The 16,886-nt window shown below is 47.6% G+C and overlaps 1 protein-coding gene across 2 annotated transcripts; it reads right to left on the bottom strand.

Moving 5' to 3' along the window:
• Positions 1-250: 250 nt before the first annotated feature.
• Positions 251-16,872, bottom strand: DDX55 (DEAD-box helicase 55). 2 transcript variants are annotated; one of them, XM_065889600.1, is made up of 14 exons: positions 16,723-16,872; positions 14,104-14,154; positions 13,924-14,010; positions 12,657-12,748; positions 12,515-12,577; positions 10,503-10,652; positions 9,085-9,274; positions 7,313-7,395; positions 5,317-5,448; positions 4,377-4,469; positions 3,191-3,305; positions 2,554-2,722; positions 1,260-1,552; positions 251-997 (listed from the first exon to the last, which is right to left on the bottom strand). In XM_065889600.1, the coding sequence occupies exons 1-14, from the start codon at positions 16,828-16,830 to the stop codon at positions 821-823; spliced, it is 1,803 nt and encodes a 600-aa protein (XP_065745672.1). In that variant the 5' UTR covers positions 16,831-16,872; the 3' UTR covers positions 251-820. The 2 variants fall into 2 exon arrangements, with proteins under 2 accessions (XP_065745672.1, XP_065745673.1); XM_065889601.1 differs by lacking the exon at positions 4,377-4,469 and having other exon boundaries at positions 16,723-16,852.
• Positions 16,873-16,886: the final 14 nt, after the last annotated feature.

The following is a 16,886-nucleotide window of genomic DNA, read 5'->3' as shown; positions in this document are numbered from 1 at the left end:
CACTTACGAAGACGCCTTCCAGAATATTTGCAAACTTTAATTCTGTATCTGGGAAAGATGTGAATTTAAACATGTTTGGGTCCTGAACAGCTTTTTTAAAATTGTTCTTGGGAACAATTCAGCATCTTTTCAAATTGTATGAAAGATTTTGATACGGCGTTGTATCGGTACTGCAAGCTGACCCCAGGCCCAAATGTATTGTCCATCTTGGTAAAGACACTATGCAGCCACCTTCACACACTTTAGGCACAATTAGAATGAAATACAGTTTATTCAACAGAAGGCATAATAATTTTCTTTTCCAGAATGACTTGCTTCCTCTGTTTTTCAGATACTCATCAATAAAACAGTACTAGGGGCTGTGCAGGTGTTCTGCACAGTACATCAAAGAGAGAACTGAAGTCCAGGGAGAAGGACATCCAGGGAGATCAGGTGCCTGAAAACACAGGAATTTTAAAAGGCCTAAAATCAAGTCTACATCAGTATCTCTATGTTAAAAAAGAAGTATAAAATAGCCACCAAACAATGAGCTCTTTGAGTAACCCATCAAAATAAATATTGACATCTGTTATTTACACTCAGTTAATTTACGTTTTCTTCTGTTAGGCTCCAAAGGCTGGTATGTTTTTCATAAAATATTCATGAGCGTGAAACCCCTCACATCTCTGCCGTCTGCAACAGCAGCTTTGGGAGATGTGGTTCTTCCCGGACGTCTGCTGAAGTTCTGCTGTTCAGTAGACGCGAGCGCAGGCTATCTGCGAGCGCAGGGCAGCTCGTGGCATTGCCGTTGCTCTCATGCACTTCGCCTGAGCGGCAGGAATCAGCAGTCATCTTCCAAATCTGAGATCCCCAAATCTGCTGTCTCGACTGATCTTGTGCCACTCGTCAACAGCCCCTTCTCGAGTTCTTCTTCAGTAATTTTGCCTTTTTTAAACTTTTTCAAGAGCCTTGTGTCATTAAGAAGTTCTTCCATGTCTTCATCTTCGATATCAGAACCCTGAGTGCAGAAGAGACCAACAAGCTACTGAATTTCTCAGCAACAGTGTTCTAAGTGAAACCAGCAATTTTTAATCGGTAACTACTTGCTCTTAGATCAGCTTCCACAAACACAGCGCATTCCCCACCCAAGCCACCAAGGGAGTATAGAAATCGGAGAGTCCTACGCAATTCCTATTAGAAGATAACTATACACGACACTTCAGTGAAACTTGTTCAGAATTCTAAGTTGAGTATTTAAATAATAAAAACGCAAACTTTACCTCTTCCCTTTTCCTTTTTTCACTCCGTTTTTTCTTCTTTTCCTTTTTGGCCTTCTGCTTTGACCAAGCTTTATTTTTTATGAATTTTCTTCTCCCTTCATTTTCTGTTTTCTCTTTTCTTTGTTGCTCCAATAGCTTCTGCCTCTGCTTTTCTCTGATTTTATCTTTAAATGGAATGCTGTCTGTACTGACATCCACAGGCACGAAATCTGGAAACGGCTTTCCTCTCAGCTCTGGCATCCTGGGCATCCTCAGCAGGCCAAAACCTCGAGCAAGACTTGCAAAATCGAGGTCTGATAAAACCGAAACACTGCGGTTAGCACGCCCAAAGCAGGGTTACTGGCATCAACCCACAGAACATTCGTAACAATATAATTTTGTCTACCTAAATGATCTAACAGGCTCATTTTAATTAGAATTAAGATACTTACATTTTTACTAAAAAGGAATACTCGACAGCCAGCGTATTCTCTGTCTACTCAAACCCAAGGAAGACTCTTTCATTTTATTTTTATTTATTTTTTTGACTGCGGCTGCACAGCACATGGGATCTTAGTTCCCCGACCAGGGATCGAACCCGTGCCCCTGCAGTGGAAGCTCGGAGTCCTAACCACCAGATCACCAGGGAATTCCCAGGAAGACTTTCTTTTAAATGTTTAGAATACATTAAACCTGGCATAGGTCTGACTTTTTTTTTTTAACATCTTTATTAGAGTATAATTGCTTTACAATGGTGTGTTAGTTTCTGCTTTATAACAAAGGGAATCAGTTATACATATGTCTCCATATCTCTTCCCTCTTGCGTCTCCCTCCCTCCCACCCTCCCTATCCCACCCCGCAAGGTGGTCACGAAGCACCGAGCTGATCTCCCTGTGCTATGCGGCTGCTTCCCACTCGCTATCTACCTTACGTTTGGTAGTGTATAAATGTCCATGCCTCTCTCTCGCTTTGTCACAGCTTACCCTTCCCCCTCCCCATATCCTCAAGTCCATTCTCTATTAGGTCTGTGTCTTTATTCCTGTCTTACCCCTAGGTTCTTCATGACATTTTTTTTTCTTAAATTCCATATATATGTTAGCATACGGTATTTGTCTCTCTCTTTCTGACTTCACTCTGTATGACAGACTCTAGGTCTATCCACCTCATTACAAATAGCTCAATTTCGTTTCTTTTTATGGCTGAGTAATAAGGCCTGACGTTTTTATAAAACAAAGCAGTTTTCATACTTGTAATACTTCTAAAACCACCAGATGTTTCAGATGGAGATACAACTATGTGAAGAAGTCCAACTTACCCTTTAATCTGAAGATGAGGTTACACTCATGCTTTGCATAAGCCTGGACGAACGACACAAAAGCTTTCATGCCCTTTTCAAACACAGCTCTGTCGGCCAGGGCCATGGACTTGAGCTTTGGAAGGAGGTCTACTGTGTTCTTCTGGACTTTCATCTCCTGCAGGGGGCACTGCACAGGGACCACGGCATCACTTCTGGCTGGAATCCCCTCATCCCCAACCAAGGCTACCCCATAAAAGCCAGTGCCAATAAAACCAAAGGCAGAACAATCCATTTTAATCTTAAAGCGGAGGCCTGGAAGCCCAAATCCAAGCAAAGTATTTTACTTGGTCCAGAAAGTATTTTAAAGCAAAGTTTAAAATGAGATTTTACCTAATAATCCTGATTTCTGGTTGGAAAGTATGGTAACATAGGTCTATGTTCCCAACTAGTGATACTTAGCTGGGGCCGAGCAGCGGCCGTACCCCAGAGCCTCTCCACAGCCATAAAGCCAGCCAGGTTCCCGCACGGACATCACCAGCCTGGCCCCTGTGTGTCTGCAACCCCTAATCTAAGTTCTGGACCCCACTTGCTGGAAAAGAACTTTTTCAACTACCCCAGCATTGGACATTCCATAGGAAAAAGGAAGACAGCTTACTTTCTGGTTAATTGCAAGGAAATTGACGTACGACTCTTCCATGGGAAGGAGAAACACAAGTGCGCTGCCGCCGTGGCCGATGCGGGCTGTGCGGCCACAGCGATGCACGAAGGCACTGTGAACAACAAGGGGCGGGAACATGGTTACCACGTGACGGTGGCCGAGCAGAGCACAGGCCTGCAGCTGCACGGCTGATGCACCTAAAATGACCCGAGGAGCTCCATACCAACCCGCCGCTTATTAGTGCTATAGAAGAGCTGGCTATTAAAGTACACGTGCAAACCAGAGAGGGTTCTGTTAGACATTTACTATGAACTATAAAACTTTTAAATTTATGCCTATCTGACGGTACAGGTAGGAGGAAGCAGTCTCAGTAGAAAATTTGAAAAACAATGAAAAGTGTAAAAAAGAAAATAAAAGTGACCTATGAGGAACCGCACCCCCGCCCCCCCCGGAAGTAACAACTATTGCTTAGGAGTTTGTATTTACAGGTGGTTTCCTATGTTTGGAGGCATTTATCAGGAATATATGCTTGCTTTCAGAGAATAACTGACATCTTCATATATGGTGTATATATTGTTCTCCTTTAAACACTCTATCCTGTGCAGTTCTGCAAGAACTTTAAGGGACTTCCCTGATGGCCCAGTGATTAAGACTCTGCACTTCCAATGCAGGGGGCATGAGTTCCATCCCTGGTCCAGGAAGTAAGATCCCACATGCTGTGCGGCACAGCCAAAATATTTAAAAATCAATAAGTAAATAAAAAAGATCTATTAAAAAGTATTTGAGGGGGCTTCCCTGGTGGCGCAGTGGTTGAGAGTCCGCCTGCCGATGCAGGGGACGCGGGTTCGTGCCCCGGTCCGGAAAGATCCCACATGCCGCGGAGCAGCTGGGCCCGTGAGCCATGGCCGCTGAGCCTGTGCGTCTGGAGGCTGTGCTCCGCAACGGGAGAGGCCACAACGAGAGGCCCGCGTACCGCAAAAAAAAAAAAAAAGTATTTGAAAATGACTGAAATTTCAGTGATAATATAGTATCACTATTGACCTATCAATGATAACTCACCAGTTCCCCTATTTTTGCTATTTTGTAATGTTTTGACAACCATCATTATGTCTTCTTCCTCAGGATTCCTATTTCATTAGCCTAGATTCCTAGACAGAGTGGGTAACATTCTCTCATGCTGTACCTGGCATTGCTGGGAGGGTCGTACTGCAAAACCCAGTTTACTTCAGGAATATCTATTCCTCGGGCCATCACATCAGTGCACACTAAAATCCCACTAGAAAATGAGAAAACACCACACTGAGTAAGGAGGCCACTGTTTCCCTCACCATCAAGCAGTCTTTACTGAGGGATGACAGTAATAACACAGGTTGCAGAATCTCTCACAGAAGCAAATATATAGGAATAACATTTTGATTTTTCTTCCTCCTAAGAACCTCTAGGACTTTACAAGTTGTCAGTGAAATCTGTAAAGAGGTGGGGAGGAAACACTGAAGAGATTTTTTTAAATTAGCATATTTCCATTGAGGGAAAAGAAAAAAAAAAAACCCACAGTATTTGGTCTAATCCTTTGCAGCCGTTTAAAAAAAACAAATGAAATTTTCCCTCCCAGACTGTCATGTATCCATCAATTCTATCACTTTGCCTAAAAGATTGCTTTTAACATAGCCAGAAGGCTCAATGATTAAGAAACACAGAGAAGTATTACTTCTATGCACAAACAGAATCAAGTTATGATCACTAGAGCCACAAGTTCCCTACAGCCTAGCCACCAACTGACAATCTACAGCCTTTAACGGGTTGCTCCTGTCTGTTCCGTCATTCAACAAACAGCTACCAAAGCCCCACTGGGGGAGCGAACACAACACACAGGTTCCCGTTCTTATGGAGCTTACAACCTAGCAGGGAAGTTGACAGATAAGTAAGGAAGTCAGTGTAGCAAAGTGTAATGGGGTCAGGACAGAGGGCAGGGGCTCTGGATGTTTATACAGAGAAGATGTGATAACCAGGTTGAGGAGGAAGAGAGTTCCAGGCAGGGAAACACATGTGAGGTTTCGAGGCAGAGCAACCTGCACAAGAGCAGAGTGGCTGGAGATCCGCCATCTCCAAGGAAGCCAACCCACCTTTGCAATTTGCGGAACTCCGTGAAGATCTTATTGCGCTTATATTTCATCTTTCCGTGAATGCACATTACCTTCACGCCCTTCACCAGGGCCTCCAGAGCCTTTCCATAGTACTCCACGCAGGCGCAAGTGCTGCGAGAGGGGACAGAGGGCTTAGAGTCGTAGGCCGCCTTGGTCCTCCTGCGATGGGGGAGGGAGGCCGCAAGCACTAGATGCAGTGGGGACCACCCAGTCGTCCCGGGAGACTGCAGAGGAGAATGCCTGTGCTTATCATCCACGACTAAGCTCTCGGCCAGGGGAAGGCCAATCTTCTGACAAAACCCCTTCAGCAGGAGTTAAAACCCAAACAACGTGTTCCTCCTGTCTAAAGCTGTTCTAGCAAGGGGATCTCCCTGGCTCCCGGAGGAACTAATTAAACGGAAGGAGTCCTTCACAACAAGAACGATGACGTCTTAAATACAGCTTTACTCCTGCTTTTCTTTCAGGGAACTGCTTCTTCCCCATTCAGTGCAGTTCCCAAGGGCTCAGCAGAAGTCAGACCTATCAGGTCCTCTATCCTGGATATTGGACTTGGAGTCAAGGACAAAAGGGGACTGGAGCAAGGTCATCCCAATGAGGCTGTGCCCTAAAGAGATGGCCATCTGGGTCCCCCAGATCCTGTCTTCCCTAGAGGCGGTGCACCCAACTTTCTCTTTGAGTCTGTGAGCTCCCTACACAGCCCCCTTCTAATAAAGTTCACCTTTTTTATTTGAGGGATCCCAAAGGGATGTCACATCCTTTTGTAGATGAGGGACCTGAAGCTTCCAGAGAAGCAGTACGAGTGAGTGGCAGAGGAGAACCAGAGGAAGGTGTGATTCCGTCTCCCATGTTCTCCCACTACACCAGGCTGCAGGATTCCAATTCGGGCTAACTCCTGTCTAACTCTCCTGTCTTAAACACCTGTGCTAACTGACTGCTGCCAGATTCCCCAGTTTCCACCAAGAGTCACATCAGTACATAATAAAGCAGTTTTGCACACTAGGGTCACAACCCACAGATCCTGAAAGCAATCTGGTGGGTTCTGAAATCAATTTAGTGAGTCTGGACCAGCATTTTTTAAAAATTAGAGCAGAACAGAACAGAAAGCATCAGAATGCATCCCACCTAGTCAAACGCAGTTTTATGAAATCTTTGTTTCAGTTTCGTGTGCGTGTGCGTGTGTGTGTGTGGTGTGGGTACCAGGTTGTATTTCTAACTGTGGGACAGTACAGCTAATGCATTTTATTGGTGACATGATGGATGGAAAACAAACATAAAATTATTTTGGTATTGCAAAAAAGACAACACCACAGGTATATCTGGAGGAGGAAAAAAACAGCCCAAAGGATGCACACAACTGTTCCTATCTTGCGCTCTGACAACAGGACACACCCAGTGTGGCAGACACTAGGCTGGCGGATCAAACGCCCTCCCAACCACTTCCTCCTTCACCTCCCTCTACTACAGAGGCTGGGACAGCTACCCACTTGTTTTTTTCCCATCTCCTAAAGTGAGGGGCTGCTGGGTGACCCACCTTTGGCCCATACAATGAAAGCAGAAGTCAGCTTGGGAGGGGGCTGCCTGAGAAAGTCTTTTGCTTTTCTGATTAAAAGGGTCGGATATAGCAAGCACTGCCCTTCCCCCTCTCCCTGCTTTTCCTTTTATCTGCTTTCAATGCAAACGTGGCAGCAGGTGTCACAGTGGTCATCTTAAAACTAGGAGGTGACCTACAGGAAGGAAAGGCCAAGACAGTTAAAGAAACACTGGTCTTGACGTTGCTGAGACAGAAACCAATGTCAGGAACTGCCTACCTCTGGACTTCTTTTCACAGGAGAAAAATAAACCCCTCCAGCTTGAGCTGCAGAAGTCATTTGCAGCAAACACATTCCTAACAGACAAACAACCTGAAGGGAATTCCAAACCTGAAGGTTACACACATGTGCACGTTCTGGGTGTGGCTGAACCCCAGAAGTATTACCTGAAGAAGACCAGGTGTTTTTCCTGCTTATGATTTCGAAGAAAATGTACCAGCTGATTAAATTTCTCATCTGCCTTACATACCTATAAAATAAAAAGGAAAACCAATAAAATAAAAACAAATTTGCTGACAATAATAACCCCATAGCTATTTTCAGTTTCGGCCTTAAATTTTTTTTTTTTTTTTTGCGGTACACAGGCCTCTCACCGCTGTGGCTTCGCCCGTTGCGGAGCACAGGCTCCGGACGCGCAGGCTCAGCGGCCATGGCTCACGGGCCCAGCCACTCCGCGGCACGTGGGATCTTCCCGTACCGGGGCACGAACCCGTGTCCCCTGCATCGGCAGGCGGACTCTCAACCACTGCGCCACTAGGGAAGCCCGGCCTTAAATTTTAAGGAATCTAATTTCCTCCATGAAAAGGGACAGACTTTCGTCAGAATGTCACTCAGTCTACCGAGATGAGAATAAACATCAGCCTGGGCTGCTGACACACGTAAGTCACAAAGTCATGTAACTGAGGACAGGGAGTCACCCAGTGCAGTAAGTACCTCCCAAACCCCAACATGCAGACAGCGCCATGCCGGCCACCACCCCCGGGGAGGTCTTTAAAATGCAGATCCTTGGACACAGCATACAGATTACGATTCACAGCTGTGGAATTGGACCCAAGGGTCCATAATACTTAAGAGTGTCCAGGGGCTTCCCTGGTGGCGCAGTGGTTCAGAGTCCGCCTGCCAATGCAGGGGACAAGGGTTCGTGCCCCGGTCCGGGAAGATCCCACATGCCACAGAGCGGCTGGGCCCGTAAGCCATGGCCGCTGGGGCTGTGCGTCCGGAGCCTGTGCTCCGCAACAGGAGAGGCCACAACAGTGAGAGGCCCGCGTACCGCAAAAAAAAAAAAAAAAAAAAATGTGCCACAGGGTATCATTTTATAGATTTAGTTTCCTAGAAAACTGAAAGCCAGTCTCTAGAGCACTTATTTTTGGCTTGCTTGTTTTTTTTTTTTTTTGGCCACGCCACACAGCATGCAGAATCTTAGTTCCCCAACCAGGGATCAAAGCTGTGCCCCGGCGGTGGAAGCACAGAGTCTTAACCACTGGACAGCCACGGAAGTCCCATTTGCTTATTTATTTGTTTTAATTGCTAAGAGTTAACATATATCAGTGGGAACACTGTACACCATATTGATAAAACTTGGAAAATCTAATAAGTTGTTAAAACAATTATTATAGCTGATCATTTAGAAGGAAAACCAGGACTTCCCTGGCAGTCCAATGGTTAGGACTCCACGCTTCCACTGCAGGGGGGTGGGTTCGATCCCTGGTCGGGGGACTAAGATCCCACGTGCTGTGCGGCGCAGACCCCAAAAAAACATAACTAAGCTTACTGAAAGCAGTTCAAGTCAAAAAAAATTAGTAATTTTTTTCAGTAAATTGCTTTGGCTTTTAATACTTGTTTTATTTTTTCCAGCTTTACTGAGGTATAATTGGCAAATAAAAATTGTATATATTTAAGCATATTTACACGTTAAAAATCTATACATGTATACATTGAAGGTGTACGAAGTGATGACATGCGCGTACACTGTGAAATGATTATCATAATCAAGTGAATTAACACACCCTTCACATCGTTCCCTTTTGTACTTGAAGAACTACTCTGTTAGCAAGTTTCAAGTACACGACACTGTTAACCCCAGTCCCCACGCTGTACCTTAGACCCCTACAGCCTCCTCGATGGCCTGCAGGAGTCAGTGAGACCACCGAGCACTCACCATGTAGTAGTTCTCCAGGCGGGAGGGGGTCTTCTGCGTGCTGCTGGCCGCCGCGCCCTTCTCCTTCACCGAGATGCGCACAGGGTTCCGGAGGCCTGCTCTCACCAGGTTCTCCACTTCTTGTGTCTGAGTGGCCGAGAAGAGGCCCGTTCTCCTCTGCTTCGGCAAAAACTCCAAGATGGTGTTTATGCTAAAAAGAGAGGGCTCATCTTAACCCCTCAATTAACAGCATAATCAACAAATGGTGTTTTATGATACTAAACAGGTTATTTTAAAAGACTGAAAACCATCACAATATTTACAGTAGCTACTACTGGGAGGTGAGATTATGGGCGATCTTCATTTCTTCTTTATACTCTCATTTTCCCAAGGTTTCTTCAATGTGAGCATATAATTTTACTTTTACAATGGGGGGCAATTAAAAGAGTGAAATTAAGACAAAACTTTTTGAGACTAAAAACCATGAAACTGTACACTTTACATGGGTGAATTGTGTAACATATGAATTATATCCCAATAAAGCTACTTACTTTTTTAAAACTCACAGAAACTTTTAAAGAAGCCATGAAGGAAAACACATCTTAAGAACATCAAAGACATAAGAAATGGAATTTAAATTGTGTGGTAGAATCTGAAGGATTAAACAACCTAATGATTTGAAATTCACATGTGGGGACTTCCCTGGTGGCGCAGTGGTTAAGAATCTGCCTCCCAATGCAGGGGACACAGGTTCGAGCCCTGGTCCGGGAAGATCCCACATGCTGTGGAACAACTAAGCCCGTGCGCCACAACTACTGAGCCTGCACTGTAGAGCCCGTGAGCCACAACTACTGAGCCCGCGTGCCACAACTACTGAAGCCCATGTGCCTAGAGCCCATGCTCCGCAACAAAAAAAGCCACCAAAATGAGAAGCTCGCGCACCTCAACGAAGAGTAGCCCCTGCTCGCCGCAACTAGAGAAAGCCCACACGCAGAACCGTAGACCGAAGGCAGCAATCAATCAATCAATAAACAGAACCCGCCTGCCAGTGGAGGGGACACGGGTTCGAGCCCTGGTCCAGGAACTGTGCCGTGGAACTAAGCCCGTGCGCCACAACTACTGAGCCTGCACTCTAAAGCCCGTGAGCCACAGCTACTGAAGCCCACGCGCCTAGAGCCCGTGCTCTGCAACGAGAGAAGCCTCTGCAATGAGAAGCCTGTGTACCCTATGAACAGTAGCCCCTGCTCACCACAACTAGGGAAAGCCAGCACGCAGCAACGAAGACCCAACGCACCCAAAATATAAAATAAATAAATTTATTTAAAAAAAGAAATACACATGTGGCTAACAGAGACAGTCATGGAGTAACAAAGGAATTCCATCTTGAGCTCCCTTTCATCCTGTGTCACCCGAAGCCCACGAAGTCCAAACTCCAGTACCTCGCCTCGAACCCCATATCCAGAAGCCTGTCCGCTTCATCCAACACCAGGACCTCCAGGGACCTCACGCAGCTGGCCAGATCCAGGCCCTCTGCCTTCCTTCGGAACATGTCCTCCAGGCGGCCTGGGGTTGCCACAATGATGTTCCCACTATGAAAACAAAGTTAACATTTACCGCACTCGCTGGATCTCAGAGACCTCTGTGATTCCAAACACCAAGTTTTGTATTCCCCCCAGCAAAAGTCATCTAAAATGCCAGTGAAGAGAAGGGAGACCACCACAGCGGGAAGACAAGGCTGCGCCGTGAGGGGACAGGTCTGGGTTCCAGGCTGAGATCAAGGGCAGGGCTCAGCAAACTGGCTCTTAGGTCACGTATGGATTCCGCTACTTTCATGACATTTTACTGGCACGTAATTACACATCCTCTTTCATTCATGGGTTGCCTCTGGTGGCTTTCACACGATAACAGCAGAGGTGAGCTGTTATGACAGACTGTGTGATCGACAAAGGTAAAATAATTACCATCTGGTTCTTTACAGAAAGGGTTTGCTGACCCCCTGACTTTACTCAACCACTTTAGGTCCCAGGTCACTCATCTATAAAATGAGAATGTGAACAGAACTAGAGATAATTTTATGTAAAGATCACAAACTGGCAGACTGAAAGCCAAACATGGCCCCCACACACTGGGTGACCTGCAGGAAAGTTTTGTTGTTGTTGTTTTTAAATGTGAATTACATGCCAACAGTTAAAACAATCTGGAGATAACACACAGAAATCTGGAATTCCATATTCTTGTAAAACATTCAAAACCTGGAGAACTGAGCCCAGAGTTCTGTGGGCAGCGATCAGTGGGAGGTGAGTACTCAGGCGTGAACTAGCCGGTCCCTCCCACTCCCCGCCCACCCCCTTCACACGTTTATATTATCCTCTGAGCCCTGCAGCAACTCGAGTCTGTGACCCCTGCTGCAAAGTATCTCCCATTGTAGCTGGACACAGCAAGTGCTCAAGAAAAATAGTTTTCTTTATGGAGATTCACTGACAAACTGGGCATAAATTCTATTGCTGCTCATTACAAACCTTATTCATCGTGGTACAATAAAATGCCAAGGAGTGATGGCCATCGCGTATTCAAACACGCATTCCGAATGCTTATTAAACACCAGCCGTGTGCTCAGCGCCTCACTAGGCTCTGAAGGTAAAATGCTGCCGGACAGACACCACCCCGACTTTCCCGAGCCTCCTGGAGACATGGAAGAGCCTGGCACGTGCAGTACCTGGGAGAACGCCAGCCCACTGTGGCAGCAGGGTGGGCTGTGAAGCGGGCAGCGGTGGAGAGTGGTGGCTCACAGGCCCTAGGCAGACACTAGGATCTACCCCAAGGGCCAGGAGGAGCCACTGAAAAGCTTTCAGTGAGTGACATGACCCGACTGGCATTCTGGTTGCTACGCAGAGTGGACTATTGGGGGCAATAGTAGACACACACAGGAGAGAGAGAGACAGAGAAGCCACTGCAGGAGTCCGGGGGGGAAATGAGTAGGAGAGGTGGCGATGGGAAGGTTGACGGTTAGAGACGCGCTCTGGAGAGAAAACGCAGAGGACGTGGTGTCAGCTGGCTGTGAGGGGGAGTGGAGGGGCCGGGACGAGCTGAGGCTGGGCCCCTGACTTCAGGAGAAGCAACGGGGGCAGATGAACAGGAAGCTCCAGACGAGGTGCAAGTCTGGGGATGAAAATTCCAAGCTCCTGTTGTAGACGCATTTGCAACAGCTGTGAGATGCCTGGGGAGATGCCAAGCAGACAGGTGGATCATCTGTGTGTCTGGGGCTCGGGGAGAGGTCAGGGACCACCACGGGAGGGACGAGATCATGAGCCCGTGAGCAAAATGGGAGGTTGGCCTGAAGAAAGAACTTTTTGTGGGGAGGGGGCTTCTGAAGCGGGGGGTTTCCGGTTAAGCCTAGATCATGTGTCGATTCCTCTTGGGTTCAATGCCAAGAGCAAGCAAGGCAACTTACCCGTGTTCCTTAAACCTCGCAACATCCTCTCCAGGATTCCTGCCTCCGATCCAGAGAATCTGGCTAAAACAAGAAAAGCGTCTTTGAGCAGGTCAGGCAAAATCACAGCCCATGGCTGACAGGGACTCTGCCTCCCATTTACCTGAACTGTGGGAAGGGCTTCGTGAAATGCGACAGGACCTCATCTATCTGCACAGCCAGCTCTCGCGTGGGTGTGATGATTATGGCGCCAACCTGCCCACGCGGGGGAAGGCACGTGATTAGCAGAGCCCAGGGCTTGCAGAGCTGAACTCACACGAGACTGCACCCTCCACCTAATGGACGAAGGTTCCCAGAGAAACAGCACTTCCTGGGCTTTTTCAGCAGTGCCCGGTCATGCCCGGTCACAGTACACATCGAGAGTTGACCCTTGAATGATGTGGGGGTTGGGGATGTGAACCTTCTGCGTAGTCGAAAATCCGCAAACTATTTATAGCTGGCTCTCCATACAACCGGTTTCGTTCCTCCATGTCCCAATTCCGCATCTAGGGATTAAACCAACCTCGGCTGGTGTAGACCTATAGTTATTCACTACTGAAAGAAACCCGCGTTTAAGTGGACCTGCACCATTCAAACCCCTGCTGTTCAAAGGTCAACTGTAGTTTGAATTATAGTCAGTCCTCGTTCTGTTCTACAAAGTGGCCACATACGCTGTTAGTGAACACTGGACCATTGCTCCTGGGGAAATGGGGTTAGGTTCCTGCAAGCCTCTGGCCACATCTGTGTCGACCTATCAATACATAAGCTTGTTTTACATATATTTCTGTTTAAAGATACCTTATTTTGTAAGTCAACTATACTTCAATTAAATTATTAAATAAAGACACCTCATTTAATATATACTGTTGATTCATTAACATTGAACCCATAGCCAACAGCACTATCAAAAGAAGCTTATGCAACATGTATTTTCTCCGTAAGGCACATCACAGCCTCTCTGCACTCAGGAACATTCGACAACGCTTCGGCACTATGTTTGGGGGTCATTTTAAACAGTGAAATCACCAAAAAAAAAAAAAAATCACAGCAGCAAGTTGACCGGGAAAAGGACACGTGCTTACAGCCTGAGATCTGGAACGAGAAGGCAGTATCGCCCTGATCAGACTCGGCTGGGAAAGTGCCATAAGGCGACTCCCATTTGTCGCTGCCCCATATAGGTGCAGGCACGAGCATGACAGCACACTGAGTGCTGCTCTGGGGAGCTACAAATGAACGTTAAGCAGTAGGCACGTTCATAAACACAGAGCCTGCAGGTAATGAGGACAGACTGTACTTTTTCCTTCTTATTTTTTCAAGCTTTTGACCAGCTTCTTCCTCAACTGTGAACTCTCTGATGACTAAGTGAAAATAAACCATTTAGCTATCCTCACCTGACTCTTTTTTAACTTCTCTTCCCTTCTCAGGAGAATCTCCAGGATGGGGATGATGAAAGCGAGTGTTTTGCCACTACCTGTGACCTGCAAAGGGCAGAAAGTTTCCGTTTGCTTTTCCTCACAGTTCATTTTGGAAGGAAAACAGGAAGACAAGCTGCATTTACACAAGGTACTCACCGCTTCTGCAGCAACATCTTTGTTTTTCATGAACAGAGGGATGGTTGCAGACTGAAGAGAGAGATGGCAGAGCACTGGTTAGGGGATGCTGTGACTCCACCGATGAGGCCCAAAGCCCAAGGAACACAAGGCTGGCCTTGGTCACACTGGACCCCACCACAAATTGGACTCCGATTACAGTCACCCACCGGGGCCCCAGTGGGGTCAGCTCACAGGTAATACAGCAGCGGTGTCTACACAGATGGCATGGAGGGGAAGTGAGCCAAGCTGGGATTTGGGGGTCCTGAGTTCTAGCCCTGCCTCGCCTACTCTTCCTCTCTGGACCAAGAAGGGTTTGAAGACACTGTGTTCCTTCCAGCTCTAGTATCACAAAACAACGATTTAAATAGGCCCTCTAATTATAAACACCGCAGAAAACCCACAGGGTTACAAGAGGCCTGGCCCTTTGGTTGCAGCAACAAGCAGCTGAACCTGAAGCAGACTCAGGTCTTGGCTTCAAGGTCGCCCCCTCCAGGACCACACTCCACTCCTGGTCCCCAGAGCCTGAGCTCACCCATTGCAACACGTGTAGCACTTTTCTAACTGCTTCAACACAAGTAAGTCTCAGCCTGGGTGATTTCTGTGCCCGCAGGGAATATTTGGCAATATCTGAAGACATTTGGGGTTGTCAAACAGGGTGGGGGGGCTTCCCTGGTGGCACAGTGGTTAAGAATCCGCCTGCCAATGCAGAGGACATGGGTTCGAGCCCTGCTCCAGGAAGATCCCACATGCCACGGAGCAACTAAGCCCGTGCGCCACAACTACTGAGCTTGCGCTCTAGAGCCCGCATGACACAACTACTGAAGCCCACATGCCTAGAGCCCGTGCTCTGCAACAAGAGAAGCTACCGCAATGAGAAGCCCGCGCACCGCAACGAAGAGTAGCCCCCGCTCGCCGCAACTAGAGAAAGCCCGCACGCAGCAAAGACTCAACACAGCCAAAAATAAAATAAATTTATTAAAAAAGAATGAGATTTTTCATTTGTTTTTCACACTAAGTCCTCAAAATCCACTGTACATTTTACACTTAGAGCACATCTCAATATGGACTCACCATGTTTCAAGTGTTCAACAGCCACAGGTGAGTGACTACCATAGTGGACGGCACCTAGACCATCGACTCCAATGGCAGACACTGGGTCTTGTCTGCACTACAGTCCCGAGGCATGGCACAGAGCACTGCCTGCTTCCTCCACACCTTTCCTGAGGAGCCTATGGACATCTCAACTTAACATTTCAAAACAGAACCCTCTTGATTTTCCCTCTGAAGCCTGTTATCCTTCCCAGCTTTCCTCATCTCAATAAATGATACCACCATCCACCCAGCTGCTAAGTCAAAAACCTCAGGGTCCCTGTAGATTCCTTCTTCATGAACCCCACATCTGGCCCCTCAGGAGCCCTAAAGCTATCCCAACATTGACTTTTCAATATCCACTGCGTCCTCTCTACTCCACGCCACCATCACCTCTAACTTGACAGTGGCCTCCTAATGGACCTCCCCACTTCTCCTCTTATTCCTCTAAAGTCTATTTTCTACGCCGCAGTCACATCCCTTCCCTCTCTGCACAGTTTCCCATGGAAGACAGCTTCCCGCTGCATTTAGAATAAAATACAAGCTCCTACAAGGAAGATCCTGCACGATCCAGCACCCGGTTTGCTCACCTCTTACACTACTCATGCTGCTCCAGTCACAGAGGCCTTCTTTCTGTTCCTCCAAGCTCATTTCCAGCCCCAGGGCATTTGCACGGGCATTTCTCTTTGCTGGAATATCATGCCCCCAATCACCCCACAGCCAGGTCCTTCTCATTCAGGTAGCAGCTTAATGACACCTCCTCCGAGAGGCCTCCCCTATCTTATCTCCTATCCTGTACCTTCTTGTCACTGTCTCCTCCACAACACTTATCACCAGCTGAAATTACCTTATTCCTTTACCCCTTTCTCTCTCTCGGGCATTAGAAAACAAGGCCCATGAGTGGGGACCAACACTGCAAAATCCCTGGAGCCTAGAAAAAATTACCCAATACGTAGTTTGTCCTCAAGAAATTTCTTGAATAAATGAATAAACTGGACCAGGACACTTCACTTAGCCCAAGTAATAAAAACAATGACAGCAGGTAACATTTACTGAGCGCCCATGATGTGCCCCAAATTGTCTTAGGTAATCTCCACAACAACCCTCTGGTAATACTATTTTCGTCATCTCACAGAGAAAGGAAATGAAACACAGAGAGGTTAAGCCACTTGCCCAAGGTCTCACAGCTAGAGGGGGTAGGGGGAGAATACGAACCAGGCACTTGGGTCCCAGCACCTAAGGGCGGGGTGGGGGGCGGTGAAGACCCTGGCACAGGTGAGCCGCCGCCTGCCGCCTCTGCCTGGCGATCATTAACCAGCTTGGCATCTCCCGAGTCGGCGCAGCAGAAAGACGTGGCAAAAGTCCCAGCCGGAGGAGTAAAAACTCCAGGATGCGAGTCCTAACACCTACCGGCCGCATCCAATTCAGCGGCTGCCGGGCCCGCCCTGAGCCTCCCCTTCCCCAACTGCCCCCTGCGTACCGAGGGCCCACCTCCCCGGCCCCGGGTACCTGCACCGGCGTCATGTACGGGAAACCCAGCTCCCGCAGGACACCCAGCACCCGCGGGTGCAGCGGCACCGGGAGCGACTCCCAGGAGCCCTCCGTCACGTGCTCCATGGCTCGCTCCGACACCGCAGCTACCAGTACTACGCCTCCCTGGCACACTTCCGTTT

The sequence above is a fragment of the Phocoena phocoena genome, chromosome 13, assembly GCF_963924675.1.
Source record: "Phocoena phocoena chromosome 13, mPhoPho1.1, whole genome shotgun sequence".
Taxonomy (NCBI): Eukaryota; Metazoa; Chordata; class Mammalia; order Artiodactyla; family Phocoenidae; genus Phocoena; species Phocoena phocoena.
Note: the sequence above shows the minus strand (reverse complement) of the source record. Positions and strands in the feature narration are given on the sequence as shown.